At 43.1% G+C, this 25,086-nt stretch overlaps 1 protein-coding gene across 1 annotated transcript in view; it reads right to left on the bottom strand.

Moving 5' to 3' along the window:
• Positions 1-1,589: 1,589 nt before the first annotated feature.
• Positions 1,590-25,086, bottom strand: part of LOC146372694 (cadherin-2-like) — a 101,034-nt gene continuing 77,537 nt past the window's right edge. Inside the window, exons 14-16 of the mRNA XM_084953551.1 lie at positions 19,880-20,019; positions 10,275-10,436; positions 1,590-5,143 (exon numbers count right to left, since the gene is read on the bottom strand). Of these exons, the coding sequence (XP_084809677.1) occupies positions 4,937-5,143; positions 10,275-10,436; positions 19,880-20,019 (509 nt within the window). The 3' untranslated portion in view covers positions 1,590-4,936. The remainder of the gene's footprint in view (positions 5,144-10,274; positions 10,437-19,879; positions 20,020-25,086) is intronic.

Consider the following 25,086-nt stretch of genomic DNA (forward strand, 5'->3'; position numbering starts at 1 on the left):
GATGAGTCTCACTGACAGTGGAAAAATTTATTATTTCAAAAAATGTACAATAAAAATAATCTCTGTCATTTATTAATTAAAGTTAAAATGCTTTTATTTTCATGGCATTGCTTAACCCTTCCCCAAAAGCAACTGGAGTCAAATGAAACAGATTTCATTTGCTGTGCAACAGCAAACTTCACTCTGAGGTCAAACTGACCATTCAGCTGGTGGAGTTGTGTCAAGCTTCAAACTTGGATGAGGTCGAGGAGTCTCAAAACATATAGACATCAGTCCAGATGTCCAGCATTTTATTTAAATTTAAATGTATGTTAGCCTTTAACTTTTTGAACTCCTGCATCTCTGCAGTTCATATTCAAATGTAAGTACTTCAAACCCAATAAATAACCTTGAATGGTTAAAAGGGTAAGCAGCAAACTAACAAAGTGAAAGAAGACACTAAATATGAAGTGAAATGTGAACCATGTCACGTTTTACAGAAAGCAGCCTTGGTGCTCTTTAACTAAAAAACCACACAATCCTGTGATCTGCAAGCGTCAGCGTCATCTCCTTGTGCACCGCTGCATCGCTCTGGCATCGCTCGTACACTCCCTGGACGTCCTGCACACACCACTTGCTTGTGTTAATGTTTGTGAAAACAGCTGCAATGTCTGCTGTGTTTCTTCATCTCTTTCATGCCTGAGAAAATATCTGTCTTTGTGAGACGACCCAGGTTAGTTATGTTTTGGAGTTGAATCCACAGACGGCAGTATATCACCCTCTCTGCTGATTTCATGCTCAGGTTTTAGTGTTCTGGAAAAACCTAACTTTTTAACAAAGTGCACGGCTCATTGTTACCTTTAATGGTGGTTTTACATTGTGCAAGTGCTTCTGCCACCAATGACTTCTTGTCATGACGCACACTTATCATGGTTGTTTTAAATGCAACAGAGGACATTTGTAGTGCGATGAATCATTTTAGCCAGTTGTGCTGCTGTGTGACGGTGTGTAGCCTGTTGTGTGCTGTTATGTGGACACGTCTGAGAGCAGCTTATTGTGCGGCTTTACTGGCAGAAGTTACAGGAATTTCTGAATACTGTGTGTTGCATCTGTAGCCGCTTATTAAACACCAACATCAGTGCTTCCAACTTTTGGACCCAGGAATTTTGTTATGCTGTGCCGGTGCCAGCTTTTCAGCATCAGCGTCTGTGCCAGGTTGTAGGTGAAAAATTGGTAATAGCGTCCTTTTGGCCACAGCAGGTAAGCGCTGATAAACTACTGCCCAACTAATCATCACTGTGGAAGTTTTAGCTGCTAGAAAATTGTTTTAGAACGATGGAAAATGAAGCCAATCCAAATGAATAATGATGCTGCTTTGTGCCCACTGGATGTGGAAACATGCAACAGTTGGCTTATTTACACAAGTGACAAAACCTTTAATTAAAATGTCATTGATCTCTTTGACCTTTAAGGTTTGGATGAGCCGCCTCTTTCCAAAGGCAGAGTCCAGCCTTCTGAGCGTCTGTGTGCTGGTATGTGGGGGTTTGATGTTTAACTCACTGGAAAAAAAACATCCAAAAATTCTTGTTTTCCCATAATAAAAAGATAAAAACATGCAAAAACGTTTTAATTTGTAATCCAAATTACACATATACAAGGATTCAGGATATTAGCATGTCATTTTCAGAGACCACAGCCAAAAGAACAACAAGAGAAAAAATACAATCTGTACATGTTTCAGTTTACAGTGAGTAGCCAGTTGAAGAGTACCAGAGAACACTAAGGCAAATCATCAGCAGACAGAAGAAAACATTGCCTTTTTAATCCACCACAGCAGAGTATCAAGAAGTATCTTTGCTACAAAACAAGGACTGATGACTTCCTTTATTAGCAATCAGCTGCATACGTTACATCGTGATAAAAGCAAAACAAAAAACAACAGAAGGTATCTATCTAAAGTCTAGCATTACTGTACATGTCTTCTCACCAGCTTTGGAAAATCAAACTTGCAAAAATATCCAGCTCCTCTGTGCAGCTCTGGGTCTGACCAACCTTTGTTTCACACAACATCACTGTCAAAGGAACGATGCTACTCGTACAGCTTCACCAAGATGGCGCATCGGTGCTGAGCGTGGTGCGCCCTGCACTCAATTTTACAGGTGCAGCAAACAGTTTACTTCAATTATCTGGTAATACTGGAAATCGGCTTCAAAAAGCATAAAACTGGACCTTTTATTAAAGTTTAGAAGTGAGACACTGATGTCCACGGCTACGCTTTTTTGGTTGTTCGTGTCGCTAACATGCAACTTCATCAAAGCCCTTTAAAAATGTTGAGTTTGGTGAATCCCTGGAGCAGCTTATGATGGCTCAGCCTCACCGGCAAAAACTAGTCCTGATGAGTGAAATCAAAAAAGGGCCCGGGGACGTCGATCACCAATAACCACTGTCACAGGATGGAGCGACTCCTGTGTGCTGTCACACAAAGTCACTTTCATTGTCTAAAAAGCCTGAAAGCAAAGTGGGTGAGTGACAGAGCGCACACATTTAAATAAGCGGAGGGCGTCCTGTATGCAGTGTGCATGCTTCTGCAGTAAGAATTAAAAAGTACCCAGGTTAGGTTATTTGGTCATTAGTAAATTATTTGAATATGAGACTGAGTGAGGCTGGTGACATGTCCAGGAGATATATCCCACCTCTACCCCTGTGACAGCTCCAGCTTTTCACTGATGGGGTGGGCTGCAAAGTAGCTTGCAGAAGCGAAGAGAATATGAGAAGGCTACAACAGCTTCCAGCACACATTTACTGATGAACTGAGCCATCAGCTGACGTAGGCTGGCACTGAGATCAGCTGAGCTGCCTGAACTTTGAAAAACAGATGCTGTAAAAGAGGCACGTTCTTGCAGTCTGTCATCTAGCAGTGAACTGTGAAGTCCCATTAGCACTGAGTGTGAAGCAAAATCCATGCAGCTGATGCAAATTTGTGTCCTGTGGCGTGAACAGAAACGAATGCGTGTCTGAAAGTTTATGAACTTTGTAAAAAGATGAAATTCGCTCACAGACAGCAGCAGGTTTACACTAGTGGGCAGGATTCACTCTGCTCTTAAACAGAGAGACGACAAACCGGAGAAGGCTGGAGGAAGCCGAGTGAAACCACAGGAGCTCCGGATAAGCTCTGATCATGTTACTGTCCTCTTTCTTCTGTTGGTTCTTATGAAAAACAGAGTAATGGGAGGTGACACGTCGCTGTTTCAGCTTCTGTGGGACACAAACGACCTGTTGACTTTGTTTTGGTCCTGAATGCTGAGCAGCTCCTAATGTGTTTGCTGTGTGTGTCTGTAGCTCTGCACAGACCTGCTAAAAGGGCAAAGGTTGGTTGGATGATACATGAGACACACTACCATGTTGTTGTTGTCTTCGTTACCACTACGTTTCCTGTACCTTAAAATTTCCTTTTGTACAACTATGCATATCCAGGCTGTCAAGGCTGAACATCAGTCAGCCGCTTTATATTCTGTCCACAAGCTGTTCATCAAACATAAATGCTCACCTGTAAATAAAAGCTCCATCCAGAGTGCGTCTGCTCAGCCCAGACACAGCCCCACTGCTGCATCTCTGTCATATTCATTAAATATTTCATTACCCAATCCATTTCTTTTATGATGGGAATTTTAATTTTATCTGTCACTTCCTCTAACAGCGGCTCAGCAAAAAAAACGCTTGAAATGTTTTTAGATTCCAGCTCCTTTGTTTGTGGCCTTGATGCTTTGTTGCCGTTTTTCTTTCTTTTTTTGCTTTCATCTGCACAAACACCCAAAATGAAATTATATTTTATCTACTTGTTTTCCACTGCTTTGCTTCAGTGTTTTGTCATCCTGCAAACAAGCTAAACTGCATCTGAATTCCCTTTTGTGAACACACAGCAAGGACATAACCACAACAGTTTAACTGCACCACAAATAACATCGTGTGTTTGCACAAACCTCACAGATTCAGAAACAGTTGTTTAAACTCATTTTGGCCAACTAAATGTTCTCGAGCATGTAAGAGTGAAAGGCAGACGAGGCAACGTTTCTGTGTAGCTGTTTACTCAAAGACCAGGACGGATGCTGAATGCGTGCGAAGAAGCACTGAGAAAATGAAAACTTCTGAGCTTGTCCAGGTTTGTTGATGCAGTCACATTAATACTAGAGCACTGTGAAAATGAGCAACCACTGCCACCAAGCAACACACGCAGCTGCGACTGCAAGTACAATGTGTTGCATCAGATCCGAGTCTAGACGTTTGATGCTGTAGGCCGTGTGAAACCCAGAGCTGCACACTGAAGCCATGTTTTTGCTGGTAGGATCATCCAAGGCATCTCATAGTAGGCTTTGCCCTTTAGAGTATCCATCCAGTGTGTCTCTGTGGAAACGGTTTACACTTGCTCGCACACACACACACACACACACACTCATTAACATGGCGCAGTGCTCCTCCAGTTGCTGCTGCAAAACACCAGGAAATTTAAAGCAACAAAAAGAACCAAGACTGAACACAATCAAAAGAATGTACAAAAGGCACATTTGACCCCAGTGCTGCTGTACTGTAAGATTCAAGTGTAAATGAGCGTCTGTAGCATGGCTGTCGAAGCTCTCGACCATCACAAAGACAACATCCTCTCTGAGAGCATTGTTCTGGCTGCGTGCGTTTGTTAGCACAGAGGCTAACGCTCAGATCATGTCAGTTAGCCTGAATGCTAGCCAGTGCCAGGCCTTGCTAGGCCAGGAGTCAGCATGGCCCCTAGTGCCATCAAACTGTCCTTAAGAGGCAGCGAGTCTCTTTACAAGCTGTCCCGCAGAAATACAGAAGTGCAGATCCAAACCCCGTGTTTACCCAATTTCATCTTTCTTTACCCCACCCGCCACCTGAGCTCCGAAGCAAGGGTGGGGGGCAGAGTGGCCGTTGTTAGTAGGGAATGCTAATCATCCCCTCCGCCGTACAGGTCGGCCAGCTTGCGGAAGCGTGGCCCCCAGTCGCCCAGGTAGTCGTAATCCTGGTCTCCGCAGCTCGAGGAGGAGTGCAGGGAGCTGAGGGAGCCGGCGGTGGAGCCGCTGCCTTCATAGTCAAACACCAGCAGGGAGTCGTAGGGAGGAGCGGTGGGGTCGTTGTCTGCTGCCTTCAGACCCTGCAAAACAAAGAGGAGGAGCAGGAAGGTGAGGGAACAATACTGGAAATAAGAGTGATACGAGCTTTCCCCGAGATGTTTCCTACACTGAGCCCTCGCGGTCATTGCCTGCTGGACGTGGAACGTCTAAAGCAGTCCCACGACACACCGTAGTCTATGAGGCCGACCTTTGTACTCGGTTCAGAGTGCTTATCACATTTCATACCTCATCCTTGTTCTTCCCTAGCAACAGCTTAGTCCTAACCAAAAGTATTTCCAGTCTGAAGTGGACCGTTTCATGCTGGGTGCTGACTCCACTCACACTGTCTGGGGTTCATGTCTGCAAATGACTTTAGGCCAGTCGTTCTCAAACTTGCCTGAGCCTGAGGATCGTAGCACCACCATGTGCTTCATCAGACCTTCTGGAGACCACCCAAAGTTTGGTCTTTTATTCCCCCTGTAGACAAGAACCTGCAGCACATCACTGGGTTCTAATTCTGACACTCTGTTGTGCGTTACTGTTAGTAAATGAGTGGGTCAGTAAAGGTTTCATTTACTTTATCAGTGGTCGCTGCAGCAGGGGAGTGACAACACCTCCCACACACAGACTGTTTTCTGTGGGTTAAGAACATCCTGACACAGGTTAATCTGGGAACTTCCACACTCATCACCTCTAAACCACTGAAGACTGTATGGGAAATCTCTGCTAAGTAAACTTTCAGCTGATCAGGAACAGATACGTCTGTATTTGTACCAGAGGTTTTCCACCCGTAACAACTCCAGAGAATCTCAGTGACCGAGAAAAGCACAATTTATAGTAGAGCAGCTACAAGTCTGACAGTATTAAGTAGAGGATTATAGTAATCCTACATTTCTATAGTAACTGTACAGTAAGCATGAGGGTATTATAGAAACCTATGCATGAACACAGGCGCTAAAAGTTACAAGACCAAGTTAAAACCGCAAAAAAGCCCAGCTGATGATCTCTGTGGATCCACCGAGACCATCGTCAGGGAGCAAAGCTCGCTTTCCCAACCAACTGGGATTTGAAATGTCAGTGTTCACTCCCACCACTACTTCAGTCCCAGGAGAAGAAGAACGAGGGCGGCACTTTGGATCAGAGTAGGGCAGAGGGGGGTTGGAGGGCGAGGCAGGTCCTTGTATTCTGGATGAAGTGGGGACAAACTGTTCATGCAGCTGTAGTGTGGGGACCATGGCTATGCAACTCCTCATAATTAGGGTTGTGTGTGTGTGTGTGTGTGTGTGTGTGAATGGGTTGAGATGGACAGTATGGAGGAAAGACGGATTATGGAGTGTAGGAGAGAGGAGGATTTGGGTCATGCTGGACAGATGCTGCCTCTGTCTCTACGAGGAGATTGAACAGATTACTCAGGGTGGCCTGAACTTAAACCCAGCAAACCCCTCCTACATACAGGAAACATATGTGTTTCACAAACATGCACTATTTTTATGAACAAAAAAGTCTGTTCAAATGTGTTGCAGCAGGAGTCCTTTTCTTCTGCATCTCGCTGTCACTCAGAACGCTTAAACTGAAAGAAGCAAATCTGATAAGCTGTGAAAATGTTTTGTGGGCCCCGCCTGTCATCTGACTGAAGACACTCCTGTCACTCTGAACTCAATGGAAGGAGAGAATTAACGCAGAGAGGGAGGGGCGGGATCAGCTTGCATCAGCTTGTCATGTCTGTAGGATTAAGCTGTCTAGATCAGCTTGCCATGTCTGACAGCTCCTGATCATTATTCATAGCTGTGCTTGGCAGATGTCTTTATGCAGCCCAACCACAGACACACACACACACACACACACATGCAGATAATATGGATGCAACTACTGCAGAGACAGCAACATGCATCAGCTGCATCAGTACAGATAAGTCTTTATGCTTGAGATTATGATGTCAGCTGTTGAAGAAAAAGTCTCTCTGAGACGCTTCGATGGATTAAGACGACTCTCAGTTATTTCTCTACGCGAGTGTACTTCTGTGAGGAAGAGTTACCCGTGTGGCAAACACACAGTGACATCACAGTGGGTCATTACTCATTCACAGTCGAGTCAGTGCTGCACAGTTTGTACACGAACTCAAACGAGAACCTCGTATTCACATGGACTGAATGCAATGATTGGTCAGGTGTCTTTATATGTGAGCCTGTGTGCACATCTGATTGTTCTAGAAGCTCTTCATTATTAATTGTTTAAACCTAAATTTCAAGTTTGGGTTGTGATAAGTCGAGGCCAGCAGTCCTCAACGCTACGGACGGTTTAAAGTCCGACAATATTTTCACGGACCGGCCTTTAAGGTGTGGCAGGTAAATACAACAAAATAAAATGATACAGACAAAGACAAAAACTGGTATTTTGTAACAATAAACGTGAATTCACTGTGTAATTGTGTAACTTTATTAGCAGCGTCCTCATGACATGCGCCAACAACACTGAGAGTAACATCCTCCTCTCTGCCCCTTAATGCTCTCTGGTTGCTATGGTGAATAGTTCTTTCAAAATAAGACACAACTACAACACGGGAAACGACCCAGGGAAACCGAGTTAACGATAAAACCCCTGAAAACCATGAACTTCACATCCGAGCCTCAACTCTCGTGGCCCGGTACAAACGACTCACGGACCGGTCCACGGCCCGGGGGTTGGGGACCGCTGCTATAGAGCATCAGAGTCCCAAACAGTGAAGCAAACCGCTCTTCAAACAGATCAAATATGAACCTGATGATTATAAATGGCCTGTATTTGTCTTTACTTAGTCCCTATGGACCCCAAAGTGCTGTGCACTACATTGAGTCATCCACACATCGGTGATGGCAGCTACACTGTAGCCACAGCTGCCCTGGGGCGCTCTGACAGAGGCGGTGATTATAAGAAGTTTCATTTGACATGAGAAAGGCCACTGCATCCTCATGCAACACTGTGACCATTAATATAAATATGATGAGTTCTTCTACAGCACTGTGCAAAAATCTTGAGCCCCCATCATTTTTTAGATTTTGCTAGAAACATGGGAAATAGGTGCAGTAATTTACTGAAACATGTATGGACATGACAGTACTTAGGGCAACAATTTGTAACAAGCTTGACAGTCAATATCTGGTACGACCACTTTGATCCTTCAGCACAGCCTGGACTTTTCTTATAATTAGATTAACCGGTCTTCAGGACTAATTCTGCAGGCTTCTCTAAGGATCGATTTTGGATGTTGGCTGCAGCTTATTCCACTTTCTGCCGAGACGACCCCACGCTGCTTCGATAATGTTGAAGTCCGGGCTCTGGCGAGGCTAATCCGTGCCTGAAAGTGTTTCATTGTTTTTTCATCCAGGTTTGTTTCTATTGCATTGGTCGTGTGTTTGGGATGAATGACATGCTGAATAACAAGGCTGTTCCAAATTAGACGCCTTCCAGGTGTTGTTACCTGCTGGATCACAATCTGACTGGACTTTTCTGCATTCATGATCATTTTTAACAAGAATGCCAACATCACTGCTAAAATGCAGCTCCTGACCGTAACAGCTGCATTTTTACAAACACTGTACCCTTTCCGACCTCCTCCATGCAGGTTGTTGATAACTTGATATATAAGACCTATTTTCAGCCGAGTTCTTGTATAATTTGGCTAATCTCATCCTTTTATCCTCTCTTCTGGAGATCCAGCTTTACACTGAGACCATTTCTGCTGAGGCTTTGCAAACAGTAAATGGATAAACTGAAGCACCAGATGTATCTCTTCCACTGCACGTCAAGTTTTTTGTGTATTTTTTCTTAAAGTTTCTTAAAGACACTGCTTTCACTCTTTATCTGCTGTAGATAGTGTTTTTCTTAGACATGCCACTTCTTTTGTCCTGACAAAATATGACAAGCAAAGCTCTTCAGGAATCACCTTGTTGGTTCAAAAACACTTTTTTCTGTTATCTTTACCATTTTTTTTGATTCAACTAAAGAAATGGGCGAAAAATATTTGTTCTTGCAACAGGCTTCTAGTAATAAAGTGCATAAAGATGCAATTTAATATCAGTTCTTTACTAAACCCTGTTAAATGTTATATAAACACTGGTTTATCTCTTGACTTAGGTCTTTAATACCTGATTCATACGTCAGTGTTAAGCAAAAAAAAGAAGAAGAGAATCCTGTGACTGTCCAAAGAAACAGCGTCCTACAAAAAGCCAAGAAAGTCTAACTCACTGGAAGCAAAATATAAAGAAATGAGAAACAGCTGAAAACGTTTGCCCAGTAAAACAATCAAAGTTGGATTTCCCTAAACCCTCAATCAGCCCTTTAAGGACCCATGGACGGCCTCAGCTGGTCTGTGGGATTAACTAAACGTTGTGGATTTACCTCCAGTTTGGTAGCCAGCCTGTGACCACATGTCAAGCCAGCAAATCCGAACCATTAGCAGAGCTAATTAAGAATTAGCCATCACATCTCTGTGTTTTTCTAAATGTCACCTGCTCCACGAAGTGCTTCCTTCTTTCTCTTCGTGACGCTCACAACTATCATTTCCAACAGTTTGATCAAAGATGCTTAAAAAGTGTGAATCTGACATTTATTTGAGGGAAATGTTGTAAACAGCAGAGCCTAGAATGAAATACAATCTAAATGTGAATCACTTTAGTGATGATTAATGTGAGCTTCCCTTTTTAAATATGCTCAGCTTTCAGTTTTAAATAGCCGCGGTCAAAACTGTTGAAACGGGCCCGTTCTCACACTGGCAGCTCAGAATACCTCCACAGAGCTTTAAACAAACTGTTTGAACTTGAATATTTTAAATCCTTTAAGGTGATGAGGTAAACTGCACACATCCTGGACGCTCTTTGATGCTCGACACCAAAGGAGGAAAAAAGATGAGGGAAGCAAAAGTAACTAATGTTGGCAAATCCAGCTTTTTATGGACACAGTGTTCACTTAGTGCTGTCAGACAGACACTTTGTATTTCACTGAAGCTGCGATTCATCACTTCCTGTGTGCTTAGAAGTGCATGTGTACAACACTGGAATTTAATCTGGGAAACAGTCTGAAGAGTGTGCGGCTGGAACTCGACCGAAGCACACGCACAGGTTCGAACTGACATTTTACACAAAGATGTTGTCATCCAGGTCTGTATCATCTCAAAGATGCTGCTCATTGCCGTACCTCATGGATAAAGTCGCCTATGTCTCCTGGGTGGGGGGCTGCGGAGCGGAGCGGGTACTGGTGGTCATGGTGGAGGGGCCTCTCATCCAGACGTCTGATCCCCACTTTGACGCACTCTGGCTCCAGGGCATCAGGCTGCTGCAGCTGGCTAAGGTCATAGTCCTGCACACCCACACAAACACACAAATGTTGGCATTACAGTGAGTCACACAGCCCTGCATCACAATTCTGCCTCAAAGGGCTTTACAACCTGTGCAGCACTCAGCACAGAGTTCTCAGGACAGTCCATTGATGATTAATCCAGCATCCCATTGTTCATAAGGATAAACAGTATTAGGGCTGCTCAATTAATCGAATTTTAATCTCGATTACGATCTGGGCTTTCAGCGATCATTAAAAATGACTGAGCCGATTATTAGCCCCTCCCTCGTGCTTTACTCTCGCGCTGCTCCGTGTGGCAAATCGAGCGCACCTCTCTGCATTTCGAACACGTGTCACAACAATTAAGAGCAGCGGTCCCCAACCTTTTTTGCGCCACGGACCGGTTTATGCCCGACAATATTTACATGGACCGGCCTTTAAGGTGTCGCGGATAAATACAACAAAATAAAAGTAGTACCGAAAAAAAGATTTATTCATAACACACGTGAAAAGACCCAGGAAAACCGAGTAAACGATAAAAACGATAACAAAATAACGCTGAAAACCGATAAAAACCCTGAAAACTATACATTTCACACCTGAGCCTCAACTCTCGCGGCCCGGTACCAAACGACTCACGGACCGGTACCGGTCCGAGGCCCGGGGGTTGGGGACCGCTGATTAAGAGGACCCGAGGGAAGCTCGGGAAGCTAAGCAGAAGTTATTTGGAGAGGAGAGTGACTGCCGTTGGTTGAAAAGAGAGGTAAAAAAACTTCAGTGGTGTGGAAACATTATGGGTTCGAGTCAGACGTGGATCAAGTAGACACAGTGTGTAAACGTTGCTACGGTGTCGTAGCTGCACCACAGAGCAACACTGCAAAGTTCACTAAACATAGATGTTTACATTTTTCATTTATTTCTTATATTGCAAACATTTGCACTGTTATCAGTATTTGCACTATTTTATATTATTTTTGACAATCTTTAAAGTCATTATTCAACACATTGTTATTGTTAAATAATCGAGATCTGAATTTCAGTGAAAATAATCGTGATTATCATTTTTGCCATAATCGAGCAGCCCTAATAGTATGTATTATATTATGTATTAAACTGCTGTTTCCTGTTGCTGTTGTGTGTAAAGTTGCGGTCAAAGGTTTACATGAATGTCAGAGTAATGTTGGACTTTACAGCACATACCTCAGACCAGAACCATCGGCAGGTTAAAGCAGCTCAAACAGTGTGAAAAGTGCCTGAAGCAGGTTATCGGCTGTCGTTGGCTCGGCACTGAGATCAGCCAGTTTCTGTACATCTGAAACTATTTATGCTCAATTATACCAAGTTGTTATAACAGTTCATCTGCTCACTTTGTGTTTTATTTACTTTCCTGTTAAAATAGCAGAGCTGTAAGCCCAGCAGTGAAGTCGGTGGCTGTGCTATTGATTTGCTGTGTGGCAGCACAGACAGAGGTGCGCAGTGATGCTCTGCTCTGGTGTGAACAAAGATTTCTACTTTGCTGTTGCTTATTCAGAGTGGAAAATGAGTAATGACCACAATTAACTGTCAATAACTGCAGTATTTAAGGTGAGATGATGTAGCCATATTACTCATGTCTGCCTCCAGTAATGGGATTACACTGCTGTTTAATCCAGGAGCAACATCTCAGGGTATCATTTTGTGTTGTTGTGAATTAAGAGCACTCTCTTATATACTCTACTGTTATGTGAGGCTGCAGAGTCGTTATATGAAAGTCACTCTCTACACTCTGCACAATGCTGTAACAGCTGTGGCCGACTAACCTGCTGTTTGCAGCCAAATCTACCTGAATGTAGTGAAGACTCAGAAACGCTGGATTTCATGTACGGCTTAAAATGTCTCATTACTATGCACGGAGACACGGCGACCTCCAGAGTGTCCTGAAATATGAATTCAACTTCAAACACTTCCACCTTAAAAGAGACAGAATATTTAAGCTGCCATAAATTCACACTTCCAGCTAAACGAGAAAAAATTAGTTCCTGGCCAACAATCCTCGCCATCATTGAATAATAATATATTCTCACTAATCGTAGCCTAATGCCAGGTACTCTGCAAGCCTGTGGCAGTGGAAATACCAAAAGGATTCTAAAATTCATAACGAACTTGACAGATTCATGAAAGCAGCAGTCTCACACTCAGTGAATGGACTTATCACCTTTCTGTTTTAGCTGTATTTAACAGTTTCAGTGAATTTCACCCAGTCAAATGAGCACAGTTGGCTCTCGTGATGCAACGTCTACCATTTCTCCCACATCATCCTCGGGGAAAAATGAGAACGACCCTAAAGCAAACTAATTAGCATCCACTTAGAGAATCGCAGCTAGTCTTTCACCTTCTCTCCTACAGCGTGGATACAATCAGAGGAGTGTCACAGCCTCTGATCTGCTCATGGTGAATGGTTGTGTCTGAGTCACCGCAGAAACCTCCCAGAAAACAATTCATGCTTTCTGGTTTCCAGGGAAAATCGACTAAAGGAGTCTTTCAGGACAATAACTGCAGGCTGTGGACTGACCTTGGGCTTCATTCACAATAACGACCAATCAGAAGAACACTGACTGAGAGCCCAGCGTTAACCTGCCAGGCAGCAACAAAACGATCTTTGCTTCTTTTCTTTCTAGACTTGCCATGACCTGATTGAATGAATGTTTCATTTGAGGACTCTGTTTTTACAACTATGCCAGCACATTTCTGTTGAAAAGATATAGAATTCTTTCTACATGACATGAATGACTTACAAATTGGAGACGTGACAGCTTTGTCCCTGTTCTGAAGTTTGGAGGTTTAATAATAAGTGTCAGCATTTCTAAATTCAAGGATGGTTCAACTGAACACAAAACTCATTAACCTCCGAGCATCTACCAGGCTGACGCTGTCAAGTCCAAACCAAAGCACGACACTCGAGGACTAACTAGTAGGAAAAACAATAAAAATATGAACTCGGTTCAATTAAAATATATCACAAAATTGCAACAACAGTTGCCTGAAGGCGCTGAATATTATTAGGCATTGTCCCAAATCCTGGACCAACAAACCTGTGAGGAGAAACCCCCATACAGCGTATTATGGCTGTAATCAACCCGCGTAGCAATGCTGCTACTTTGTGTCTTTACAGACTGATCGCAGCAGATGGCCCCGCCCCTCCCTGAGCCTGGCTCTGCTGGAGGTTTCTTCCTGTTAAAAGGGAGTTTTTCCTTCCCACTGTCACCAAAGTGCTTGTTCATAGGGGGTCATATGATTGTTGGGTTTTTCTCTGTATGTATTATTGTAGGGCCTTACAAAGCACCTTTAGGCGATTGTTGTTGTGATTTGGCGCTGTGTAAATAAAACTGAATTGATGGACCTTTTTTTATAAACTGAGTGGAGTTGTTGTCACAGGTTTAGTCATTTGTTATTAGTGACTATATGTTTATCTATATATCTGTTTGCATCATTACTGAACCACAATTAAAGAACAAACACAGTTTGAGATTTTCAAGTTAAGCTGAATTTTTGAGACACCCCAGAAACACAAATGTTGGACTTGAGCCTGGTTTTTGCACGCTGCTGCTAACATCCAGTCGTAACAGGTTAAAACTTCCACAAATGTTAATAATTCCTTCATGACTCTTTTATGGTGCAGTATTGTGGTTCTTTCATGCTCTGGTCTTTTGTTCTAACGATGTTTTCTTGCACAAAAATAACCTGATAAGACAGGTGCAGGTAATGGAGCTGGGTGTGTTTCAGTCTTGGACTGTGTGCTGTAAATACAGCATCATCTGATCTGGTGCAGTGGTGCTCTTTATCATCCAACTTACACCCCACAGCTATCAGTGCAATGCTATGCAACATCTGCTAAAATGTATAAGTCAGTGTGCTAAATCCACAAATAGCAACAAACATCTGAGCCCCAACAGGTTCAGTGAGAACGCCTGCCCACAAAAACAAACGCTCAGTGTTATTCTGAGTCATTTTTCTTCCCAAACACTAAATCTCAGGCTTCTCGCACCTTCCAAATCCCACATTCACCTGTGATTGTGACGGACATTTATCCACACAGATCGCTGTTATCAGACTATGTCAAGAGAGGTTGAGCACCTGTGTATTTCACTTTGTTTCATGTCACAGGCCAACGCCTTTACGTAATTCAATTCAATTCAATTTTATTTATATAGCGCCAAATCACAACAAAAGTCGCCTCAAGGCGCTTCATAGATACAGAGAAAAACCCAACAATCATGTGACCCCCTATGAGCAGCACTTTGGCGACAGTGGGAAGGAAAAACTCCCTTTTAACAGGAAGAAACCTCCGGCAGAACCAGGCTCAGGGAGGGGCGGGGCCATCTGCTGCGACCGGTTGGGGTGAGAGAAGGAAGACAGGATAAAAGACATGCTGTGGAAGAGAGACAGAGGTTAATAACAGATATGATTCAATGCAGAGAGGTCTGTTAACACATAGTGAGTGAGAAAGGTGACTGGAAAGGAAAAACTCAATGCATCATGGGAATCCCCGGCAGCCTACGTCTATTGCAGCATAACTAAGGGAGGATTCAGGGTCACCTGGTCCAGCCCTAACTATATGCTTTAGCAAAAAGGAAAGTTTGAAGCCTAATCTTAAAAGTAGAGATAGTTTCTGTCTCCTGAATCCAAACTGGAAGCTGGTTCCACAGAAGAGGGGCCTGAAAACTGAAGGCTCTGCCTCCCATTCTACTTTTAAATACTCTAGGAACAACAAGTAGGCCTGCAGAGCGAGAGCGAAGTGCTCTAATAGGGTGATATGGTACTACAAGGTCATTAAGATAAGATGGGGCCTGATTATTTAAGACCTTGTATGTGAGGAGCAGGATTTTGAATTCAATTCTGGATTTAACAGGAAGCCAAAACAAGAGAAATATGCTCTCTCCTTCTAGTCCCTGTCAGGACTCTTGCTGCAGCATTTTGGATTAGCTGAAGGCTTTTCAGGGAGTTTTTTGGACATCCTGATAATAATGAATTACAGTCGTCCAGCCTGGAAGTAATAAATGCATGAACTAGTTTTTCAGCGTCACTCTGAGACAGGATATTTCTAACTTTAGAGATGTTGCGCAAATGGAAGAAAACAGTCTTACATATTTGTTTAATATGTGCGTTGAAGGACATGTCCTGGTCAAAAATGACTCCAAGGTTCCTCACAGTGTTACTGGAGGCCAAGGTAATGCCATCCAGAGTATGAATCTGGTTAGATACCATATTTCTAAGATTTTCAGGGCCGAGTACAATAACCTCAGTTTGATCTGAATTAAGAAGCAGAAAGTTAGCAGCCATCCAGGTCCAGGATCCAGTAAATGTAACGTTTAAAGATAGCGTATTATTAGTTTAGTCAAAGAACACGGTGATCTGCAGAAATTACAGTTGCTGGTTTGGCTCTGTCTTTCCTGCATAGATGGACCGTAGCATAGGACAGTGATGAGGCCAGATGTTGGAGCTGGGAGGAAGCGGTTTGCAAAGCAGCTTGCAGTTATAGGCAGTTATAGAGGACACTGTACGATCTGTCAGTTGAATGTGTAAAAGGTTATCATCAGCTGATGCTGAACAGATCATCTGCTGGAGGCTGAACAATCTTGTAGCCTGTATGAACTCATGCGAAGCTCAGTTTTTGGCTAATGGTGCATAAGCAGAAGCCGACTAAAGGTCTAATGGCCTGTATTTGTACAGCGCTTTACTCAGTCCCTAAGGACCCCAAAGCGCTTCACACTACATTCAGTCATTCACACATTCACAGCTACATTGTAGTCACAGCCGCCCTGGGGCGCACTGACAGCGAGGCTGCCGGACACTGGCGCCACCGGGCCCTCTGACCACCACCAGTAGGCAAACATGGGGCTAGTATCTTGCCCAAGGATATTGGGATCGAACCACCGACCTTCTGATTAGTGGCTGACCTGCTCTGCCCCTGAGCTACAGCAGGTGGCAGACTGTGTGTATATGTACAGTATGTCTCTGTGTTTCTTGGTGTTGGCATGCTTAAGCACACAAGTGTGTTCCCGAGAACTCGGTCTGCTTTTTATCTGAAGCTTAAATCCAGACAAATAAAGAGCTGAGCTGCCTGTAGAAAAGAAATGAAAATCCTTATCAAACAGTGCAGATCCCCGACACCATCCAAGGCCTGTGCAGTGTGCTACTGTGGCAATGATAAAGGAAGAAGCAAACCTTGATTTTCTTTTATTAACTTTGTGTCCATTGTTTAGCCTGGAGAGAGATTACACGAGTGCTTCTGTTTATTGAACCGCAGGGAATAAAGTACGAACTGAACCAAAGTCAACCAACACGCCACTCAGCTCACTTTTCATTTTCTCTGTTTTATTCAAGGCTCTGTTGAGTGTGTTCCCCTTAATAATGTACTTTGTTATGATGTTTGGAAAAACTTCATCACTTACAATATTGATAGGATTCGTCAAGCTTATCAAGGCCCAGTTTTCAAATTCAGAGGAATATTTAAAATGAATATCTTTTGATGGAAATGTCCGTTTTTATTTTAGAGGAGCTGGAACAAAGCCTCGGGGCTTTCATGACCCTTTGTGTTCAAACTGGGTTATAAGTTACTGAGTTAGACTCAAATGTAATAACTGAGGAGGAAACGCCTTTTCCAAAGTTCTGTCTAAATGTAAGCACAGCTACAGTAGAAAGAGGAAGAAGACGAATGAGTCAGAAACAATATTAAGTCCAAACTAATGTGAGCTCAATGAGCATAACAACAGTAACACAGATGTTGACCCTAATACACTTCAGTACGAAGCCAGGGGCCGACTCTTTCATCCCTTATAATTTATTTCCCCTCAGTCACGCGCAGCCACAGTATTTAATCGAAGTGCATTTTATTTGTGTTAGTTCTAAATTGGAAGATTATTGTGATCTTGAAATATTAAAATAAAATTATATGTAATTTTGGTCACTCAAAATAAGCATCACACTCCACATCAGAAGGCCACCCCTGCTCACAATCACAAATGGAGTGAGGAGAAGGAGTGGAGAGTTTTCCAAGACCGGAATAACTCTTGGAGTCGTGTCGATCTTTGCATCCACACATGTATGTGAGCAGCTGTTCTCCACCATGTTGAAAACAAACGCCGCTCACAGACGAGCTCACGGTCCTGCTAAAGATGGTTCAGGAGCAGACGGCCCATTAACCAGGTAAAATAAATATTTCTGCAGATATCTTGTAAATATTTATTTTTCATTGTTTAGTGACACAGCGCTTTTTTCGAATTTATTTTTTAAATTCAGGTCAAGGCTCGGCGACACGCTCTGAGAGCCCAAAGGCGATGCAAGGATGAGGCTCACGACAGTTTTTGTTACGTGGATCATTTAAGTTCAGCTGTTTAATTCATTTGACAGAGACCTTCAACTCAGAGTGTTTCTTTTTGTTATTATTTTTAAGAGTCCAAAATGTTCAAAATGTGTTCATCACATAAATAAAATTGAGATTTGTCTGTAAACCTTCATGGATTTCATAAGCAACACACTACAGTTTCTTATACAAAGCATAAGTAAAAACCATCTATATACATACAGTGTTATCTTCATTTTAGATGTCAGAAAGTATTTGCGGTGTTTTTTGTCCATGCAAACTGGGTCCAAATGTGTCTGTGGGTGTTAAAGGCGGCTGTTCTAAACAATTCTTCACTTTCATGTTGTGCTTGTAGCAGCGTGTGACTCCTCTCAAACTGTTCTGGTGCCAGTTTGTCATCGTGCTCACCAGCATCACTCATAATAATGAGACTGTCCCATATTTGGGATCTGACTTATTCCCGAGAACTCTGCTGACTAAAGAACAGACGTGATGATGAGAACCATCATCAGGTAAAACGAGAGCTCTGCAGTCCCGCTGTTTGAATTACAGCAGCATGCTAGCATGCTCAAACCATTGTGTCAAAGTACAATCATCTTTACCGTCTTACTATTAAATGTCATCTTTACAAATACAGATATACAGAGCGCACAACCAAACACAAACTTCCTTCTAAATTCAGGAATTTCATGTGAAAACAGTGGTGACCTCGTGGTACATAAAGAAATCAGGAACCAGCATCACACCACGCTGCACGCTTGCAGTCTTAGTGCTGCTGTTGGGCTGACGGCTCTCAGGGGCCATAACACTTTAAGGCTGTGCCAGCTGGTGATGACGGCGGCCTTCACTTTTTGATGACGGGGCAAATTTCTTGATTGTGCTTTGTTCAGCGCCCCGCAGCTGTGAAACCAAACTCTCAGGCCTGATTCGTAAAAGTTTGATGTATGAATCGCTGAATTGGTTGCACCCTAAATCCAAAAGGCAATTTCACTCATTTCACTTCATTTTGAATTTTCTTTCCTCTTTGAAATAGTTTTTTGTCCCATATTCATCTTTATGCCCTCTCACACACAAACAGCCTGACATGGTCCTTCCAGAATGAATCGCCGTGTGACCAGAATAATCTTCCCTCCCTTTCTGCTGTTTCAGGTCATCTTACAAAGGACACATTTATTTATCTTTTTGTTGAATCTGCTGTTGTATTTGTGTACTTGTAGTGTCATGTTGTAACATGTTTCTGTTTGTGTTTTAGGTCACCTTCAAAATAAGATGCTTTTTTTCAGGAGACTACCTCGTCGCGATGTTAGCTTACTTTATGACTCTGCTGATTAGACTGGTGTAATATTTCTAAGCCAAATTCTACATTTATTATTAGAGAAGCATAAATATGATCACAAAAATGAAAAAACAAACCATTGTTAGTCTTCCACAGCTAATAATCGACTGACTCTGCTGTTTATTTCCGATACTTGAAGGAAACTAAAGCATAGCATCGATATTACTTCAAGCTACGCTTTCTGCGAGTACCAGTGCTTCTGTATTACCGCTGACATGGTCTTGCTTCCATTTTGACTGCAGTTAGTTTGAAGACTTAATAAAAGCCCAGCAGGCAGGAGAAGAGGCGCTAAACAAAAGGACTTACAAATGAGAAAATGGTGCAGCCTGAGAACCACAGCCTGCGTGCTCCTGCATGTTTTTTCACATTTTTTAAACACACTTCCTACATCATTCACAGTTTAACGTTTGTTGTTTCGCAGAGAGCCGCTTCTATAGAAAGCAAAACAGGCCTGAGTGTGGCCGGCTGGGTAAACAGGGGTTAAACATTTCCGCAGTAGAAGTGCGGAGCCGCTTATGTGCTTGGCACCAGCAGAAAAGTTGTGTGGAGACACAGGAAATTGTTCTCCAACAGAAAGCAATTAATCCTGTTTCGAGGTCCTCTTTGTAGTACACTTAATCTTAGCTGGAGGACAGATGATTGAAAACTGCAGAGAGGCAGAGTGTGTGTGTGTTTTATGTCTTCTATCTGAAGACGTGTGTGTGTGTGTTGCTGCTGTATGGCAGTGATGGAAGGAAGCAGGCTAATATAAACAGTTACAAAAACATGAAGTGTTCATATGTATACCTGGTCCTCCTCTCCACCTCCCTCCTCATCATATTTCAGGATGTTGTCTCGTACGTCGTCCTCCGGGTCGATGAGGAGCTGCTTGGCCTGACGTTCCTTATCCCTCCTCTTCATCCACATCACAAACAGCAGCACCAGCACTGCAACGCAAGAGTGACGCAAGCAGATGAGGACACATGAAGACCTCAGTGAGCACCAGTGAGTTTCCATGAAGGGCTTCAGAGACCACCAACTGTTTCATGTTTAGCTCAGACCGAAAGAACAAATCTACCAATCAGAGGCTCCGTTACAAACCCCCCATTGACTCACAGTAGGAAAGAAAACTGAAAAAAGACCCATCCACTGACATACTGAGCCATCCCATAGTCACAGATATATAAGATATGGTTCTGTCAGATATCTAAGCTGGAGTGGTCCCAGTATGATGTTACACTGGGGCCCAGTATTGTCAAAAAACATCTCCCTGCCCTAAAACACAGCAATGAAGTCACTTTGCTTTAGTTAGCAGCTACACGTTTGTGACGAGACCTTCAGCAATCCTCTGTTTTGCATCTTCCTTTGAAAGCATCAGCAGACATTTGTTAAACCTGCAGACCACATGCTGCCTCGCTCACACGACATGCATGTCAGTTATGCCAGCAGTGATTTGTAAATATGCCTTTGGTTTCTTTGAATTTGCAGATATGTTCCCACTTTTCTCTGCGTCTCTGCTGTGGCAGTGTAGCAGCAGTGAAACATCTCACATGCAGTTTGTATAATATAATATCATTATGTTTCCATTGTTTGTGTCTGTCACCTTCAGTTCTCTTCAAACTGGATATAAACATGCAGTCCATAAAGCAGCTGCTGCATGGGCCTGATTTTCATTTGAATTGAAGCCGAAATGTGGAACTTTGCACAAACAGCAGAGAGCAGCACGCATGGCTGTCCCATCAAATCGAAACGCTGCACTTTCTCCTGATCTATAGTTTCACATCTGTCTTTTTACAGACGGGTTCACTATTTTAACCACGAGGCAGTTCTCCAGGAGACCGACTTCATCATCTCTGATGCAAGATTTCAATCACCACTGCAAAGCCCCTGTTATCTCCTCAAGTACCTTGTACACAGTCACAGTTCAATACAAAATAGCTGCATGTTTCACTCCATTCTTTAAAATACTTGCTCCCCTACGCTGGGATTTCAGCTCTTATTTTGAGACAGCTGGTGGGTTTTAAAAGTCAGTGTGAATCTCTCTGTCTTACTGATCACATTAATCTGGAGGGATTTATGAGACAGCTCAGGGTGCGCCTGCATTCATGAACCTGCACCAATGTACCTGCACAGGCCAAAACACACGAGGATGCTGAGAGAAATTCTAAATGACAATTGAAACCCCCGAGAGCCGATAATGTCACCATTAGTAACATTTCTCAGTATAACCATCAGCAAAAGCTGGATGCTATTCACCCAGCCGCCTTTCAACAGGACACCAGACAACACATCCAGTCTATTTAGAATGCAAATCACTGCTGCTCCACAATTTACATCATCCCATAATGTGGGAAATGTTCCTCAGTCTGAGACCTAAACTTCCCATCTGGAGGTGTTCAGGCCCGGGAGCTGGTAGATGTAAAGACACATGCAGCTTTGCAACTTTCTCTGAAAAACAGATCAAACTAAGGAGAATACTTCACACCCTGGAAAGTGCTGCAAATGACCTTTGGCCACCAAGGTCACAAAATATGGAGTTCTGAATTTGGCCAAAGAAGCACACAAAAAAAGATAAAACATGGCCGTTTCCATATAAACAGAAAATCATGGGGCCCAGCTTGTCTTAAAGCCTGACTCTATTCAAAATACAAGAGACATTGATGCATTTGGTTTTATTCCAAAATCATAAATAACCCAGGCTGCTGGTTATAAATGGTGTTGGTACCCAGTCATATGCAAAGTGTTCAGACCAAGGGACACATTTCAAGAACTGTAGATTTAGGTCAAAGTAATGAGAAATATCTCAAAATAACGAATTTGTTTTTTATATAAATACATAAATGTATATAAACAGGTGACCGTAACTGTACATGACTCCCCTGCAGTACCGTCACGGCCCACCAGGGGCCCACACTATAGCACACATTATATCCTGATATAATATGATTGAAAAACCCTTTAAGTTAGGCATATGTGTGCTTGTCAGCTACACATTTAAACACTGCTGCTCCCTCCAGCTGACCAAAGGAATCCCAGTCGGTTAAACGCATATTAATATACAACTGAAGTTCCAACGGCAGCAGCCCTGACAGGCTTCTTCGTCCCCCTCCTCTCTTCCTCTCTGTGGATGGAAACTGAAACCGACTGAGCGGGGAGAGTAAACGATGACACCTGTGCTAACCCTTAGATAAGCATGCAACCAAAGTGATGTGCAGCCACACTTTGCTCAGGGTGTGGATACGAGCAATAGCAAGGAGGCTGTGAATTTCATTTGTAAAACCAAGGACAGCCATAAAGTGTCGAGATGACATGAGCATTTAGTCTGACTGGCATCCACGTGTGCAGTTTCTTCTGCTGCTCCCTGCCAGCTTCAGCTTAGCTGGATCTCTGTGCTGTTTGTGCCTCTGAGTATTTGCAGTTACCTGACAGGTGACACCGCGTGCTGCCTGCCCAAGACGTTTGTGCTTCAGTGTTGGTGAGTGAAATTAAAGCAAGTCCTTTACTTGGCACCAGTTCGCATGTTTGTTTGCACCCATACTGTTTATGAACGTAGCTTGCTGGTGTTCATTTATAAGTCGATACTCCAGCCTTTCATCGACTGTAGCCACATGTCACAGGGCTGCAGCCATCTTTTATATACAGTCTATGGTCACGAGCTGATGGTAATGGCATTATTTAAAATAAAGATGTATTATAAAGATGGTAATAAACATACTGACAGCCCTGCTGTCTTTGCTGCTACACAAAAGCATTTCCAGTAAAACACCAGAAACCTTCAGAGGCTGAAATGAAGCTGCTTTAGTGGTGGACACTTGAATCTTCCCCACATCAAGGACTTTCATTTAAACTGATCTGACTTCACTCAGCTCTAAATCTGAAACTCTTCACTGTGATGTCTTTCAGTGCTCCAACCTCAGTTCAGTATTTCCTCTTGCGGCTGCTTTCGTTGTCCCTCAGTTCCTGAATCAGGTCCATGAAAGGCATATTGATGAGCTGCTCTCCTGCTTGTGGCTGTTTCCTCCGACTCCCTTTGACCTCCTCTCGGCACAGCCAGACTTTATCAGTGGCGGCGTTTTTGTGCACAAAAATGGCCGTCATAATGATTTGAATGCTTTGTTCATGCCTTGTGTAACTTGAGGTGACATTACAATTTCCAGTAAGATTGCAGTTATTAAAATATAGTACAGCAGATTTCATTAAAGCTTCTCTGGCCCTGAATGTCGCCTGCTGCACTAATCATTTTTCTGCCACAGCTCCCTGTAGCCTGCAGAGCTTTGGCAATGGCTCTATTTTAAAGTCTCCTAGCTGGCCCAAATGCTTTTATTCTAACTGGCTAATCAAACAGTTTGATTTGATCCATCATGTGAAACCCGAGTGAGAGCTCTGTGTTTATTTCTTTAAAAAACCTTTAAAAGTGTGACTCAGTGGTTAAATCAGGCTTCAGATCTCTTCTTTGTATAAGAACACTCTGCAGTGCTTCAGCTGAGTGATCAATGAGGCTGACTTTGTTTGCTTTCCTGCTCTTCTGTCACCTGTAGCTTTGTGCTGAGGAAGCAGCTCAAAGGGCCACTCAGAGTGTCCAAGCACATCAAGTGCTACTTGCTAACAAGGACATAATTCAAGAAAAACTGAGACGTGTGACACCAACACTTTGGATTAGGCCTGAAACGTCTTGCTGGCTCATAGGAAGTGACTGTCGCTGAGCTGCAGCAGCAAACTGAACTGTTTCTTTAGCTCTGCTGTCGCGGCCTCTGTCCATGCATTTACAAACACAGAAAGGAACGCATATTTAATAGCTGCTGTATTTTGCACAGAGACGATCATTAACACGCAGTCGGCGGTGCAGTGAACAGACAGGGTTTAGCAGCTTCGCTACAAACCTGAAGACCCACAACTCTATCAGCACCACTGAGCTGAAGCAATCTAACAGTATCTGACCCAAGGTTTACAAGCACAGTAATTAATTTCTGGTAATTTGATTGGACACAACTATACTTAGAAATAAGTACCCTGTGAACACAATATGCACACACGAGTACAGCTGAGGATGATGGGAAAGTCATTCGTTTTGCAGGTATTTCGTCATAAGCCAAAGCACTCGATAGATTAAAATTGTGACCCGATGAAGTGATTATAATTCACCTCCACAGGAACATAAATGTCTGTAGAACATTTCACAGCAGTCCATTCAATATTTAATTTGACCCAAAGTGATGCACTGATGGACAGACTGATGCTGCCAGTGAGGATGAAACTGCAAACAGATCGACAGTAAATGAAACAGCTGAAGAAGGAGCATCCACAGCAGTGATAAATGTGATCGTTTATTACCACATATCTGGTCTGAGTGCTTGGCTTTATTTTGCCTTGTTTGACCGGCTCGAGCCACTTCCTGTGATATTATTTATTTTCTGAATACAATGTCATCATAAGTCAAATATCATTTCTGCAGCAATCTTAGTTCACTCTGGAAATCAGATTATTTCCATCTGCAGTAATTTATATGTGGCAAAAGGGCTCGAGGCAGCTGCAAGATCTCAGCACAGAACAGAGACATCATGACAACAGATGTGACATTTATTAAGTCGCACGCAGCACCTCATACGAGGCCTGAGAATCGGATGGATAGAATCAGCTCAGCCATCAGACATCAGGTTCTGTTCTTCTGCCCTTTATTCTGGCTTCTCTCTGGTTTTGTTCAGTCAGGCTCTAGTACAGTGTGCCTGCCCCTCACACGTTTCCACACAGCGTCACAAACAGAAGCCTTACGGTTAGGTGCCTAGATATACTGCCCAGACCTCTGCAGACAGCATTTGTTGAAATGCAGTGTCCAAACCACCGGCTGCCGTCTGCTGGCAAATTAGCTTTATTAGCTTTTTCCAAATACATCTGCGTTCATAACCACGGGTAAGAAAAAGGCCTCAGGACAGTCAGGAGACTGACAGGTTCCCACACTGGCAAGTGGGAGTTACTGTCAGGATGTGGGGATGTTTCCAAGGAATTCATTTAAATCA

The sequence above is a fragment of the Perissodus microlepis genome, chromosome 15 (assembly GCF_051167445.1).
Source record: "Perissodus microlepis isolate ML-2025 ecotype Zambia chromosome 15, ASM5116744v1, whole genome shotgun sequence".
Taxonomy (NCBI): domain Eukaryota; kingdom Metazoa; phylum Chordata; class Actinopteri; order Cichliformes; family Cichlidae; genus Perissodus; species Perissodus microlepis.